Source organism: Triplophysa dalaica, chromosome 18, assembly GCF_015846415.1.
Source record: "Triplophysa dalaica isolate WHDGS20190420 chromosome 18, ASM1584641v1, whole genome shotgun sequence".
In the NCBI taxonomy this organism is placed as follows: domain Eukaryota; kingdom Metazoa; phylum Chordata; class Actinopteri; order Cypriniformes; family Nemacheilidae; genus Triplophysa; species Triplophysa dalaica.
In genome coordinates, this window is record NC_079559.1 from 2,878,434 (window position 1) to 2,894,835 (window position 16,402).

The 16,402-nt window shown below is 39.6% G+C and overlaps 1 protein-coding gene across 1 annotated transcript; it reads left to right on the forward strand.

The window, feature by feature from the left end:
- The first annotated feature begins 672 nt into the window (after positions 1-672).
- On the forward strand, positions 673-16,291 carry si:ch211-180f4.1 (uncharacterized protein LOC100144405 homolog). The gene is made up of 2 exons (XM_056772407.1): positions 673-904; positions 12,068-16,291. Exon 2 carries the CDS (start codon positions 12,162-12,164, stop codon positions 14,394-14,396), a length of 2,235 nt encoding a protein of 744 aa, XP_056628385.1. The 5' UTR covers positions 673-904; positions 12,068-12,161; the 3' UTR covers positions 14,397-16,291.
- Positions 16,292-16,402: the final 111 nt, after the last annotated feature.

The following is a 16,402-nucleotide window of genomic DNA, read 5'->3' on the forward strand; positions in this document are numbered from 1 at the left end:
GAACCTTTAGGAAAAATCTTCTTCATAGATCCATTCTTACCTTTTGTACAATATTATACAACAGCAAGGTTTATTGGATGTTAAAATGAATCCAAAGAGACACACATGCTGATTAAATGTATAGCTTATTATACTGTACAGGTATAGGTTGCTCACCTATAAAAGTAAAAACTGCAATAGACATTTTTTTATGATAAATGTGTTCATAATTTAGAAAAAAATACAAAATGTGTGTGGGTTACGTTTAGAGTGAGGTATAGAAAATATAATTACATCAGTATATAAAGAATAGACGTCTAATAAGTCCCACAAATATTGTGTCTAAGTAAAAAATGATTTGTTGGTACAGAGGTTATCAGGTGATATTGTGATATCATATTAAAGTCACAACGCGGTGATTTAGTCTCACACAGAAACACGAGACTCAATGACCTAAGCGATGATTTCAGGGGTTATTTTGTGCGCCTGACGCTGCCGCAGGAGCTCCAACCTGGACCATTACATCATCGCTATGAGATGGCACGATGATCCGCCCACAACATTTTACTGGAGGAGCGACCAGGTCTGACATTTCTATTGGTTAATGACACCGTTACAGGAAGCTTCGAGGGGGCGTGGTCTGGTGGCGTAAGGGCGCTTCAAATGCACTGTAAAAGATGCATAAGAGGAAGATGCTGATGCTGGTGCTGATGCTGGGGACGCGAGAATAATTTCACACCGGAGGCAAAGCTTTGAAACGGACCGACAGGGTTATGATGGACTTTATTTTTAGCGTCAAATAAACAAACGTGAAATTCTGTCCACTGCCTATCGCTAGAAGCGAGAATTTGCTGAAATAACTAAAGAATCGCAGACAACGGTGAGAGTGAGACCCTGGTTCACATCCATCCCACGACCGCTGGAGGTAAGGGCGTTTCTGAACGCGCATTTTTTTGTAGAGATATTTAGTTTAAAAGTTATAAAGTTACAAACTGATACAAGTCATGGAAGGAAGAAAAACGACAGGCAATGTTTTTGTTTAAAGAAAAAGATTGTGCTCTGAAGTTTTTGAGCTCGTCTGTGTTTTAATGGAGGCAAATTAACCATTGTTGAACTAGTGACCATAGTTTGTATGGTTTTAATTGTAGTAAAAGGACGGCAACCACAAATTTAACATGGTCTGACCACAATAACCATAGTTTACACATGGTATTTGTAAAACTGTGTTAGTACAATCTGTGTTAGTGTTTGAATCAATCTGCCAAAAACAAGGATACTATAGGTTACTTCTTCAATGCGATGATGATGAACTATGGTTCATTTAGCTAAGGGGGGCATTAAATCCTCAGTACCCGTTCAGAGACACCAGGACCTGAAAGCACCTGGAATTAAACATTAAAATTAACATCAAATTTGTTTGTTTGCATAACATTTTATTTATTTGTTTGTCTGTGTAAATTGTTTATTTGCACTTATGTATAATTATGTATAATTGCATAGTTTATTTAAACTTCTATTTGGACAATTCCATAACTACATGTGTTTTTTGTGGGGCAGTACATTATTATATATTTTTTTCATTTATTCATTTAAAAAAGATGATTTGAGCAAAACGAAAAACTGTCAAGTGTGGCCGTCATTTATTTGTTTGAAGGTCAAGCTGTTATGTCATGTCACAAACTGAGTGACCTGTAGACTTTTTAAAGCCAACCACAATCAAATTGTCCTGCCTGTCATTACAACTTTCCAAAGTCATATGTACTAAAATGTTGTGTAATATGAATTCATTAACACCCAAATTATGCCCCTCAACATGTTAAAATGCAACCATATTTAAGTCATTTTAAACAATATTGGTGTTTTGATGATTTAACATTTACCTTTTATGGGTGCATTTACAATTGTGTCGTAAAGTATCATATTGAGCACGTTCAGAATATGATTTACATGACTTCCTTGAAATCCAGCGGACCTCTTTTGGCCCCGAGGCCTCAGTGATGTTTTCCTGTTTGAGTGCATTGATATTTCCGGTTATATGCATCAAATAGAAAGATGCTGTTTAATTATAGCTGCTCTAAATAAACCGTGCGGAAGACCTACAAAGCAGCAAACCAGGAGAAAATGGCCCATGGGAATATGAGTGAACGCTGCAGAGACAGCACAGAAACCCTTAGCAGTCATAATGGATGCTTACATTCTCAGGTCACGTGACCTCACATTCCATTTGATAACTTTGAGTGAAGATTTATTTCCTTGGGCACATTTTCTTGTTTCTTTCTTGTTGTAGTGACAGAATCCCAAAGTGAGATTTTATTTCTATGACTGTTAAACTCACACTGTACAGCTGCCCTGCTGATGTCAGAGGTTTGGTCTGCAGTATAAAATACAAACTATATTTTATTTTGTATGCACGGTTCTCGCATTTTTTGGCACACTTTGTGCCACAGCTGATTAAGTTCATTTTAAAGGGGTCATATGGGGCGAATATGTGTTTTTCTGTGTCTTTGGCGTGTTTTAAATTGCCCATGCATGTCTAAGACACGTAAAATTAAAAGCGAAGGCTCACCTAGACCTGCCTGAAACACCTCATGTAACCACACCCCGACCAATTCGACCAATCACTTCGCACCGGTTAACTGGCCAATCATAGCTTACCTCGCAGAGCGATGAGCTTTATAAAAATCTGCGGCTTTCAGAGAGGCGGGGCAAAGACGAGATACAAACATGCACGGTGTGTGGAACATACAGCATTTTTGAACCTTAAATCGTGTATACACATTGCATTAAATATAAATCAAACGATAACATTTGGTTTAGCCGTGTCATATGACCCCCTTAAAAAACATTTAAAAAATGTCTATACACAAGTGGAACTTGTTTTCTTTTCCATGCAATCCATTTTTGATGAATTCAAGTGCATTGCACGAGCCGCCGCATTTAACAATAGTGCATATTTACTGTACTCAACTCTCTGTTTGTATAAAGTAAGCCCATCAAGCCAAATCCGACATTGCACCGCTGGAGTTGCATTAGCAATAAATGTGTCCCACAGAGCTCAAAGTGACACAAAGACCTCATCAAATCTTACTCTGCATAGTTTCCCATTATAGAGGTGACTGTAAGTTAAGGTGTCTGTGTGTTATCTGTTGGATTGTCCCGCCTCCCGATCATGCCGCATGCAGAATGAGTCTCTCCAGCTTGAGAAATGGTTTCTCAGGGTGCTTTGCACAAGCCACCGAAGAGTTACGTCTTTGTAGAGCAGCACCGTTGCATTCGTAAATGGGATGTGCAGTGGGTGGACAAATGCATCAGGTCTTTTGTGGGCCCGAATAAAGGATCATGAAAGATCTCGTGGACTTGTCCTTGAGCGAGTCTATTTCTCCAGAGAGATGCTTTCAGCTCCATCTCTCTCTAGCTCTGCATGTCTCGGTCGGCTCGTGTCATTCGCTCACTTTCTCTCGGTCTCTCTTCATGTCCGGTCCACTTCCAGTGCTTATCTTTCTAATCAAAAAGGATTTCCACTTTCAAAGGGCACAAACAGGGCAGAGGGAGAGAAGCGACTTCAGTCGGATAGAGACAGAGGTTGATCTGAGCTTCAGGATGTTGAATTGGATTTCGAAATGCATGTAAAAAGTGTATTGTTTTTCATTTTTCATTTTTCAATTTTTTCATTTTTCAATTCAGTTTTGCATTGTCTTTGGTATGAAATAATATAATTAATTTAGATTCTCAATTAAATTGTGTATATTGCACACATTGGCTTCTGCCAAGTCAGTTTTAAAGCCTCAAATATTGCCAGAATGTTTTTACTGTAATGTTTCATTAGAGACACTTAAATAATGACTCAGAGATCTATTTTTTCACTCAGCCCACTCTCACAGCAACAGTTCACTCTTCTTTATATGAAACCAGTAAGTGTGTATATAGTATGTATGGACACTTATCAAGTGGGTGCGTGTGGATGAATAGGGTTGTGGCATTTAGACTCATTCTTTTTATCAATCAGCTCAATAATGGGTACATAGTTCCAATCACATTTATAGACTTCGAAAAGAAATAAGTGTTGAATTTTAAGGGCTGTCCTCTTTGCAAAAAATCGCAGGCCCAAAAGATTCGCTTTGTGTGATTCAGTATTCATGCTATCTATTTATTGCACCAGCTCTAGTTCACGTTTTCAACTTTTCTATACAGTTCTGCATTTTGAAAGGATGTAAATGTAAAGCAGTGTGTCAGCGCTGGCTCATGGCACCCTAAAAATGCACTTATAAAAGGTATTATTTCAGCACCACATCATTAAATTAATTCAATTAAAGAGTAATTCTTGTTTTGAACAGGTCTTGCCTAAAAAGTGACATCACCATCTTCTTCATCTGCCAGGTGCCATGGATGGCTTTTAAATTAATTTCAGGGCATCCTCTTGCCTAAAAAAAAACATTTTTGTCGATATTAGTTTATGTGACAGTTATGTGCTGCCATCTTGGGCATGAGGGTGTGGAGGACGAAATGATCTAACTGTGAACTTCCTGGTAAAATAAGGATGGATGGATAAAATAAATAATTAAATATATAGGTAGGTAGCCATATGTTGCACTAATTCTGCTATATTTTGATTTTCCAACTGAGAAAGGTCAACTTAATGGCTCACTTATAGTTGTTTCCGCATGTTAAAGCTGCATTTTACTATATTTTAAAGTCCGAAATTATACACATTACCTTCTCTTTTTATTTCTCAATAGGATGTTAGATATAGGCTGGATTCATATAAATAAAACCGTTCATACTTTGTGAGACAGCACCTGGCAGGCAGGTGTAGGATGAGGTTCGGAAGGCATCAGAGGGTAATGGAGGGCCGGGGGAGGACGTGCAGTGTTGACAAATTGTGATGGCCCAGATGCATCTCTCCTTCACACCAATTAACAGCAGTTTCTTCCCTTTTTTAACCGAATAGCAAAAGGCAAAGATGAAAATTAAAGACCTGCCTGCAGTGCTCTCAATAATTAATAACCCATCCATCAATTTTTCATCGTCTCCAATACGTTTGCAGATGCGAGGGGCTGTGTTCAGGCATGGCAAATAAAAAGGAAAGTCCTGCAACTGAAAGATTAGCCTCAGAGGGTTATCGGTTACACACGCTTCTATTCTCCAATCACTGCTGTGTTACGGCACATCCGCGGGTAATAACATCATTGTCTTGCTTGCCCTTCCCTGTTATACTGCGGTGTGATCTATAGTCACGTGTCATTTATGAACGTTCATATTACTGTTTATTGGTTTTCGGTAACCGAATATTGACATTATATGTACATTGGAATTGCTTTTAGAACTCAGTTGCAAGATCTAGTGGTAGAAGTTTGAAACAGACTTGTGGACAGCTGGCTGGATAATCTCTCTTAAATTACAGTTTAAGCCATTCAATGCACTTTGCCTGAAGAGAAGTGGTGCAACTTTTTCATTATAGAAACACAGTGAATCGACCAACATCTGTACAAGAATGCAACATTTACCACCAAGTGTGATTTTCTTTTACTAACATAATGTAATTGGAAACGTTGACACAACACATGAAATATTATTTGTTGTTGGAGGGCGAGTGCTGATAAACAACCGTATGCTTTAAACCTGAGATTTTCCCCCGTCATTCATTGCGCATTTCCTGTGCGACAATAAAGTAATGTTAAAATAAACGTGTCGTTAACCGCGTTTGTTTGTGCAAAAATGCGACTGTTACGATGCAGTTATCATGACTACCAGTTATATATCAGGCAGGACAACACACATAAAATAAATTGACTTAATTCTTATGTTTTAAAGGACTCATGAAATGGCCTTGTTTTTTGTTTTATATGTTGTATGAGGTCTAGTTATGACGTGATTTTTACATTCAAAAACATCAAAATCAATAAGTTATAGACTATTTTCTTCACTGGTTTTGAGGCCAGTTATACAAACGATCAGATTTAATGGGCGTGCCACATTAAACAAGTAAACGCCCACTGCTTTGATTGGATAACAGTTTGCGTAGTTGGAGCCTTCTGTGAATTTAATCCTAATATCGGAATCCGAAGGAAGGTTATGCAGCGACTGTATTCTTCCGTAGCCAGGGGTGGCATAATATTCAGCTTTCTTTAACAGCATGTTTGTTTATTTCTTGCTCGCTCTTCCTGGTTCCACGCAGCTTGATACTATATTACTGTCATGCGCCAACCAGTGGGCGTGGCTAGAGAAGTAGTCGTTGATATTTTTCTGTGTAGGAGGTGTTCAAACTATCAATGTCGTCATAGATAGGTGCATTCAAGAACCTGGCGTTCGCTGGGCCTGGTGTCAATAACAGATGTTATCTCATATTATCAGATGTTATATTATGTTCGCGTGAATACGATTCCCTCTTATATAACAAAAGCTCGGGTTAAAATTGTGATTTGTATTCATGTCTCCTTTAATATTAAACATCGGTGCTTGGTTAATTTAACATGAATCCAATTTAGAATGCGTAAGTGGCGCCACCTTCAATGTCTTCTGTAGAAAAAACATTCCATGATTTCAGTATTTCGTTTTTCTGTTGCAAAGCAAAACATTAAGTTGGATTTAAAGCAAGGGAAACAAAAGCATCACTTAGAAAAACAGAATTGCTAAGAGACGAATAAATAGCGTATTGTTATTGAAATGGTTGAATTATAATAACTCAATAACCAACTTTGTCTCATACTTATTTATATTTACATGGGTATGTTATGTTAATCAAGAATGCTTTAGGTTCAGCTTTTGATTGTTAAGTGGTTTAAGTTAATTAAACTTGAGTATTATTCTTATGTTTATCTCAGATAATAAACTTAAGGAATAGGACTATGCCGTGTTAATTTGACACATTTAGTATGTAACTTGAATTTATATAATATTTATAGCCCTATATGGGTAAACATAGTTGACAAATATATGGTACGTGTGTCCTATAGTGTTACATAACTGTTAATGATATCGTTCTATATATTTTTGTCAGTTTAATCTGACATTTGTCCTTTAGGGCCTTATTACTTCTTTCAACTCTCTGTTTTTATGCTCAGATTCATCAACCTACTGTATAGTACTCAGGTCAGGTTATTCTTTTTATTTCATCTCACACTCTCTCTCTCTGCTGTGTGTCCAGCCTCACACATATGTAAAAAGAAGCCCCAGGGTTGGTCCTTTTTGCTTCTTCCTGTCAGGTTGCCATGGTATCAGGCAAGGTGCCCCCATTTCCTGCCGCCGAGAGGTGGCCAGGGGGTTACGTCCTGAGCGATCGTCCCACTGTCTAATGCGATCAGACAGGCGTGCTGTGTAGTGTCACACGCAACGCCACACTGTGGTTAAGATGAAGCTCTAACCCTGAGACAGAACAACCACCACCTCTCTAAAACTCCCAAATACTCCACCTTTCTTCGCGACTGAAGGTGATCAGATCTCTGTAACAGCAGGATGGGCTGAACAAAGATGGCTGATCCTCGAGCAAATATTTCTGCAGTCTGTCTGTAATGTCCACCGTTGAGGCACCTGAGATGCTGAATTTCGTTGTAATTCAGTGTCTACTGCATATTTGACACAACAAGGTGTAAAATCGAGATTTACGGGCTTGCATTTGGATTAGCCTATGTTTTTTTACTGTGATACAGTTATTAAAATCCAATCCTTCTGCATGAAATTGAACAATAGCACAATCCTGACGATTTCTTTCTCATTTTCTGAACTCATATCTACAGATGACAACACAAGTCTTTGAGGAACATCAGACTTCTGAGGCTCTTTGCTGTTCATATTTGGCAGGCTGCAGATAGGGACCCTCTTTTTCCCCCTCCCCCCGTCTCATTTTGCCCCTCTTCTATACACCTCTCAGGGGAGTTAATTTGTGTTCAATGCATGAAAAGATCACAGTGTGGATGGGGGTGGTTTAGGGTGGGCTAATTTTTTCCTGTCGTGTTTTTATTTCTAGCGCCAGTGCAGTCTGAGCATCTTTGTTCAGAGAATTTTGAACAGGGTATCGCTGCACAGAACATTAATCGCAGCAGATTACAAGACTGAGTCTCTGTGGAATGTATCTATCTATCTATCTATCTATCTATCTATCTATCTATCTATCTATCTATCTATCTATCTATCTATCTATCTATCTATCTATCCATCTATCCATCCATCCATCCATCCATCCATCCATCTATCTATCAAGACTGAGTCTCTGTGGAATGTATCTATCTATCTATCTATCTATCTATCTATCTATCTATCTATCTATCTATCTATCTATCTATCTATCTATCTATCTATCTATCTGTCTGTCTGTCTGTCTGTCTGTCTGTCTGTCTGTCTGTCTGTCTGTCTGTCTGTCTGTCTGTCTGTCTGTCTGTCTGTCTGTCTGTCTGTCTGTCGGTCTGTCTGTCTGTCTGTCTGTCTGTCTGTCTGTATGTCTGTCTGTCTGTCTGTCCGTCCGTCCGTCCGTCCGTCTCTCTATCTATCTATCTATCTTTCTATCTATCTATCTATCTATCTATCTATCTATCTATCTATCTATCTATCTATCTATCTATCTATCTATCTATCTATCTATCTATCCGTCTGTCCGTCCGTCCGTCCGTCCGTCTGTCCGTCTGTCTCTCTATCTATCTATCTATCTATCTTTCTATCTATCTATCTATCTATCTATCTATCTATCTATCTATCTATCTATCTATCTATCTATCTATCTATCTATCTATCTATCTATCTATCTATCTATCTATCTATCTATCTATCTATCTGTCTGTCTGTCTGTCTGTCTGTCTGTCTGTCTGTCTGTCTGTCTGTCTGTCTGTCTGTCTGTCTGTCTGTCTGTCTGTCTGTCTGTCTGTCTGTCCGTCCGTCCGTCCGTCTCTCTATCTATCTATCTGTCCGTCCGTCCGTCCGTCCGTCTGTCTCTCTATCTATCTATCTATCTATCTATCTATCTATCTATCCGTCTATCCGTCCGTCCGTCCGTGCGTCTGTCTGTCTCTCTATCTATCTATCTATCTATCTATCTATCTATCTATCTATCTATCTATCTATCTATCTATCTATCTATCTATCTATCTATCTATCTATCCATCTATATATCTATCCATCCATCCATCCGTCTATCCGTCTGCCTGTCCGTCTGTCCGTCTATCTGTCTATCTGTCTCTCTCTCGCTCTCTCTCTATTTCTAGTCACCAAAATAATGTTTTGAATTGTTTAAATAAGCAGTTGAAAAACAGATGTTCAGTGGCGTGATAAACATTCATTATCATTAGAATTAGAAGCAACAAACCCATGCAACATCAAGGTTTAGTGCTGTCCTTGTTAGTGTCTTATTTTGCGTGTGATATAACAGAAAGGGAAGTTGCGCCTCATTGCATCAGTGAGTCTCTTCTAATGTGCTATCAGGATGTGCGGTGTGCCAGAGACAAACTTTGTTCATCTTAGCAATGTGCTTTGAACAAAGTTGTTGTTACCTGAGGTGCACAATATGTGTCACTTGTCATTCATTAGATCTCATTTGACATCTGTCATATATAACAAACAAGGATAATAAAAGTCGCTGGAAGATTCTTATGAAGTGATTGAGATTGCTGTAATAAAAGAATAGTTCAATAGTAGGAAAAATGACTTAAATATGTTTAGTTCTTTTGAAAACAAAAAAATATATTCTGAAGAATATAGGAAAGCATACTGGGGCACTTTTGACTACCACTGTCATTTTTCCTACTATGGTAGTCAATAGGGTCCAAAAATAGGTTACAAGCATCGTCTCTTTGTACAACCAAACCAAACAATTTATACAGGTTTGAATAAATGACAGAATTTTCATTTTTGGGTGAACTATCCCTTTGACTTGCTCCCAAATTATTCTTAACCTACATGAGTTTTGTATCAATTCAGTATCAATTTTGTATTCTTTCATGTGATACTGGTAAATGTGCACCTGGGCTGTTGACTTTCAAAATCACCAGACATAAATTATGCATCGCATCTAATGGTACCATATTTGATTCAGTAGAGATGGTTAGATCTTAAAAGTCATAAGGGTGGATAAATGGCAATATTTTGAATAAGGTGAACTTCAGTTCCTTCAATGCCGTTGATCTTAACTCTTACTCACAGAATAGCGATAGAAGACATGCTGTTTTTCTTGTAGGTTTTGGTAGTGTATTGTCTGTCTGAGTCATGGCCCATTAACAGCTCACAGTCTCCGTTTCTTCTCTCGCACCTCCTGCTAGTTAAGATCAGCTCATTAGCACCGAACGGCAATCAGTGGAGTGATGCATCACAGACCCGGGCGTGGAGGGGGATCAAACGCTAGTCCATCACCAAAGACTCCCATCTGAACCCAGGGCATTACTCTTGAAACAAAACAGATTGTTGCCTGTAAAAAAAGAACTAAGACAAATGCCACTATGCATCAACAAAGGTTATTTTTAGGGCAAATGTCTTAGTTTCTTTGGCCTGAGATTGAATATGTGTCGGTTGGTGGTAAGCGAATTTTAAAATGGTCAAAATGCTCAGTGCTAAATGCCCCTGAGACCAGAAACGCCTCGAAATATTGCATCCACGGATGTTTAAAGTGTGATAAAGTGCTCGGGATCTGGTTTATTGTATTGCTGTTTATTTTGCCCGTCCTGCCTTACAGTTACAGCCCCTCTGAGAGCTGTTACACTTAACGCTTACAAGATCTTGGGATTCGTTCAGGTGGACTAACGCTTACTGGAAGATGTTATTGAGACATGCGATGCGGCACGCTCGGGTCTTTGATGTGTGGCTCCTTTCATTTGTTTGTCAGAGGTTGGCAGGTGTATTTGCATGCAGGCCGCAGCGATGCTGCGTGCTCGCTTACAATCGCTCCCTCTTTGACTAGAATGAGAGATGACTGAATAATCAATTATCAGAGAGCATCCGTGAGCACTGGCAGGGGAACGACGGGGATAAAATTGTGGGATATTAAAAATGTCAGTTCGGGATGTTTATTGCATTCATATATTTATTTCATATTTATTTGCTTTGATTTGTTTTGCGGTGATCGTAAGAAGAGCAAACATTTTTTTTTTTCGCATCTGCAGCAGCTGATGCTAAAAATAACTATGAACTGCCGCAGAAACGATTAAGAGACTAAATTTACAGTATAGGTATGCGTTTAGATAAAATTATAATTTTTGTTTCGATCTGTTAACTTCTAACGATATTTCTCCCAAATTTCAAAAAAAAAAAACGGACAAACAGGTCAAAATAAAAGAAAAGGTGCTCTGTGTTTTTTTAAGACCTTAAATACTGCAAAGAAAACAAATTCATATTCACTTTTAGGCAGTACAACAGTAATATCTGTACATGTTTTTAGGAAACGTTTTTAGAATTTGTATCACGGTTTTCATTGCTGTTGGATGACTTAATGTCACTCCTGAGGTTTGATTAAGTTGACATTCAGCAGATATTTGATTGAGAGGACCACAATACATCAAGAAATGCTGATTTGATGAACATTTATAAAGGTTTCTTATTATTCCCTGCGGCTGTATGTTGTAAAAGTAATTGGTAATGACTAGTTTCCTTTTTAAAAAAGGAAAATTCTGACATTGTGTTATTTTAAAATCTGTATACTGTTATCTTTTTTGGAAATAAAAGAATTCCAGTCTGTCTTTACATGCATTACGTTTTTCAAGTCTGAATATGACTGCTTTGAGAGATGAACAGAACGAAATTTAAACATTTTTTCACTGAAGAATAATTCATGCAACTTAGCATGCACCTCTCTCTAGCAAATATGAAGTCTTGTCATGACAGAACCAATGGTTGTGATTGCTATTGACATCCAACCTGTGCAATTATATTTGTTTAAAGAAATTGCAGTTGACTAGTGAATGAATAAAGCCTGAAAATTGATTTGTAAATGAGAAAAGGACTTTGAATGTGAACGGGCTGCTTTTCTATGCTTGTTCTGTTTTTACATGAAAAAGAGCTCCAGTATGTGATGATTTTTATTTCTAGGTGCACTTTTCCTTTAATGTCATTGTCACTCGGCAGACATCATAAGCCATGTATAATTAAATACCTTTTTATGTTTTGCTTTTTGCAGGGCTGGATGAGAAAGTTCCCATCTTCCATTTTGTCGAAATCTTCCCTCCAACTGTCAGCTTCCAACTGGGCTCAGCACCCCAGAGATCCTCAATATGGAGAGAACTGCCATTTCCACTCCACTGCTCACAGTCTGTTTGCTTTTGGCTGCGTGTCGCTGTTCCCTTGCCGTTCCCTTCTGCCCTGCCCAGTGTGTCTGCGAGACCCGCCCATGGTACACACCGCAGTCGGTCTACCATCAAGCCAAGACTGTTGACTGCAACGAACTCCATTTGAGCAGAATCCCCTGGAACATATCAGTCGACACTCAGGTGCTTCTTCTTCAGAGCAACAACATCTCCAGGGTGAACTCAGAACTCCGTAGTCTGGTCAATCTCACGGAACTGGATCTCTCACAGAACCACTTCACGCAGATCAAAGATGTCGGCTTGACCAACCTAACCCAACTGGTCACGCTTTACCTTGAGGAAAACCAAATAAAGGAGCTGCCTGATTTGTGTCTGAAGGATCTGGTCAACTTAGAGGAGCTTTATATTAACCACAATCAAATCTCTTCTATTGGTCCTAATGCGTTTTCAGGCTTGGGGAACCTGTTGAGGCTCCATCTCAATTCCAACAAGCTCGTGGCCATAGACAGTCATTGGTTCGAGGCCCTACCCAACCTGGAGATCCTGATGATCGGGGAGAATCCGATTCTCGGGCTTCAGGATATGAACTTTCACCCCCTTTCTAAACTACACAGTTTGGTGTTAGCGGGAATGGGGCTCAGGGAAATCCCTGAGGGTGCATTCCAGGGATTAGAGTATCTTGAGAGTCTCTCGTTCTTCGATAACAAGCTAACAGCCGTACCGAGAAAAGCCCTTCGTGTTCTACCCAGCCTCAAGTTTCTTGACCTCAATAAGAACCCCATTGCCCGCATACAGGAAGGTGATTTCCGTGACTTTCCTCACTTGGAAGAGCTCAGTCTGAACAACATGGAGGAACTGGTGTCTGTGGAGAAGGGGGCGTTCTACAACCTTCCACAGATGGCCAAACTAGAGCTCTACAACAACCCCCACCTGTTTCTTATAGACCGCGCTGCTTTTGGGAACATGCGCAGCCTGCGCACCTTACTGGTTCATAACAATGACCTCACGTTATTGCCCCATGAGATTACATCTGCCTTCCCCAGTCTGGACGAAGTCAGTCTCCATAGCAACCCACTCAGGTGCGATTGTCTCGCAAACTGGGGCCCAGTCCTTGGCAACCAATCCAGTCTCAAACTTTTAGAACCCCAAATAACTCTTTGTGCCTCACCTCCACATCTCATTGGCCAGTCTCTACAGGAAGTAGTGTCTGCAAGTTGGAATGGGGCGAGCAATACCTGTCTCCCTCTGATTTCCCAGCATGCCTTCCCTCCACAGCTCAACGTCACCGTAGGTCAGCTTCTCACACTCAGCTGCTGGGCTGTCGCCGATCCTGCGCCGCAGTTCTACTGGGTGACGCCCACCGGTGACAAAGTAACATCCGAAGCCGTTTCACCATCCTTGAACGAGGGCGAGGGAATCAAGAAGAAGCACCGGATGCAAAACCAAGGCGCTCTGGAGATCCCACACATTGAACCGGAGGATGCTGGGCTGTACACGTGTGTCGCTTGGAACGCGGAGGGGGCGGACACTCGGAGCGTCTCGGTGTATGTCGATAAAATTAATTTTGAAGGGAAACGCCAAAGTTCAGGTCATCATGGGGTGGTGAACAGAACGGGATCCTTAATAGTCCTGGCGAAAATCGTCCATGCCCAGTCCGTGGTACTAGAATGGAAGGTCCACCCATCTGCCCCCTCGGTCACCCATGAGGTGACACAACCCAAGTGGCTAAGCGCTACCGTTAAGATCGACAATCCACAGATTAGCTACACCGCGATGGTTCCTGTAGATGTCCAAGAGTATAACCTCACACACCTGCTTCCCTCCACAGAGTACCAAGTTTGTCTCACCATGGCCGCCAATGAGCAAACCCAGCACTCTTGCATCAACGTGACCACCAAGGAAGCTAGCTTTGCCGTGGAGATGGTCGCCCAGCAGACCAACGTAGCACTAGCGGCGGTCATGGGCTCGATGTTCGCCATATGCATCATGGCACTGCTGGTGTTCTACATGGGTCGGCGCATGAAGCAGAAATCTTGTCACCACTCTCTTAAGAAATATATGCAGCACACCACCTCCATCCCCCTGAACGAGCTCTATCCACCTCTCATCAACCTCTGGGAGACGGAGACCGAGAAAGAGAAAGAAGGACCGGTCGACCCTCAAAACTTACAGATAGACACCTCAAAAACGTACATGTGGTAGCTGCACTGCAGAAAGTAGAGAGACGTTTGAAACACTGCGTGTGCTGTCTTGAACATAAATGACATGTATTACTGATTCGTCATCGTGAGAGATAAATGTATTTTTAGATCGCACCCTTTGACACAGAGCACACTTGGTTGCAGTTGTGATTTGTTCAAATGTACAGATGTGGGAAGCGAAACACAGTCTATGATTTTGCATTACATTGTGTTTTCTGCGATTAATACAACGTTAAGCATGCGAACATGTTATTTCATATCATTTTATAGCAAGCTAATACAGATCGACACCATTTATATCACCTCACACATATCAAATCACATGGTATCAGTATCACAGCTTTTGCATGAAAGCTTTGCATGATGTTTTGGTGATAGCAGGGAGAGTTTTTTTCTTCTTCGTTTTCTCACTTCTAAAAATACACAGGGTGCGAGAACGTGACGGAAATGTGTGTTCATTGCCCTCAATTGTCTTCATTCTGTCACGTTTTATCACCGGCGTTGTATTGAAAATTAAACTTAAACCAAACCTGCCAGGTGCTACGAGGTTGCAGTTACAGCAAACTAATTTGCCGTCACGTGAAATTAATTTCTGGAACACAACACCACAGCTGTGCTTGCATTTTAATATCACTTTTAAATATCAATTTATTAAAGAGTGCTTGATTCTGACTGTTTATTTGTACCGACTGAAAATATATTCCACATTTGATAGAAATCAAAATGATCATTGCATTCAAATGACATTTACTTGCAGGCTTTTAGCGTTGCTGTCCCACCAATAATTGAGTCTGTTTTGCACCGTATGCATTTGGCATTTTCAATTACAGAGAATTGCTTCAGGTCTCATTTAAACATGTTGCCAAATTCAATATTGACACAGGTCTTTTTTGTTAAAAGCATGATGTCGTGTGTTAGGTAACAGAAGTGTGTGGTGGGCGAGAAAATTGAAAATAAATCAAGTGTAATTTTTTCCTCGCCTAGTTTGACTTCTAGCCGTAACCTTTCCCTCAAAACAATAGTCACACATCAGATCTGTTGCTGTTACATTAAACCTGTGAGATTTTGACAATGCTAGATCGTACTGGTTTATACAAATGTTTGTATTTATATTGTTTTAATACAAATGTTATGCAAGACATAGATAGATTTACAACCATTAGAATTAGTTGGTATTTTACTTTATTGGGGGATGGATTCTAGCTTTAAGTCATCTGTCCAGATATTACTGAAATATAACCAAATTTTGCTTTAATATATGTTTTTTCCAAATATGTACCTTTGAAAACCGTATGTTTTGAACCAAAGGTGAGACACATTAAATCTCTCTCATCGTTAACAGTCAACAAGATGTCATGATATATGTTTTCTTTACATGTTTGCTCAGTTGTGTGTATTATCTTTTTGTTGTCTAAAATAAGCTTCTATGCTGTAATTTATTTTGTAATTGGAGCTCATAATTGGCATTCAATTCATTTAGAATAGAACACATAGAGTAGAATTGGCACGTAGTAGTCAGTTCTGGTGTGAAATGTTGAAGATGGTCATACTCCTGTCATATGTTTTTAACATATTCTTTCATCACTGACTGTAGATCAAATTGTGTGTTATTATTGGAAGAAGAACACAGAAAATGTCACTTTAGATTAAGCATAAACTATATCACAACAACTCTGCCCTCTAGTGGCGGAGAACACTAATGACGTCTTACACAAGTTGCTGTATCTCAGCATAGCAGGGTATTTTGTAATAGAAGAATATTATTGTTATATTTCGATTAAGTCAACAATAATGGTTTTACACTCTTAAGACGTGTTGTGGCGTCCGTGCTGAGTAGTTCAGGAGAAATTACTGTCTGAAGAAACATTTGAAAGAAATAAACACAATATCACTACAGCCTGTTTTTCTGAATCGTCTGTTCAAATACTAAAAGCATGTCTAAAAGCGAGAGTCATAAATCATCAATGTTAAATTATCCTCCATCTCTAGGGAATTCATTCCATTTAC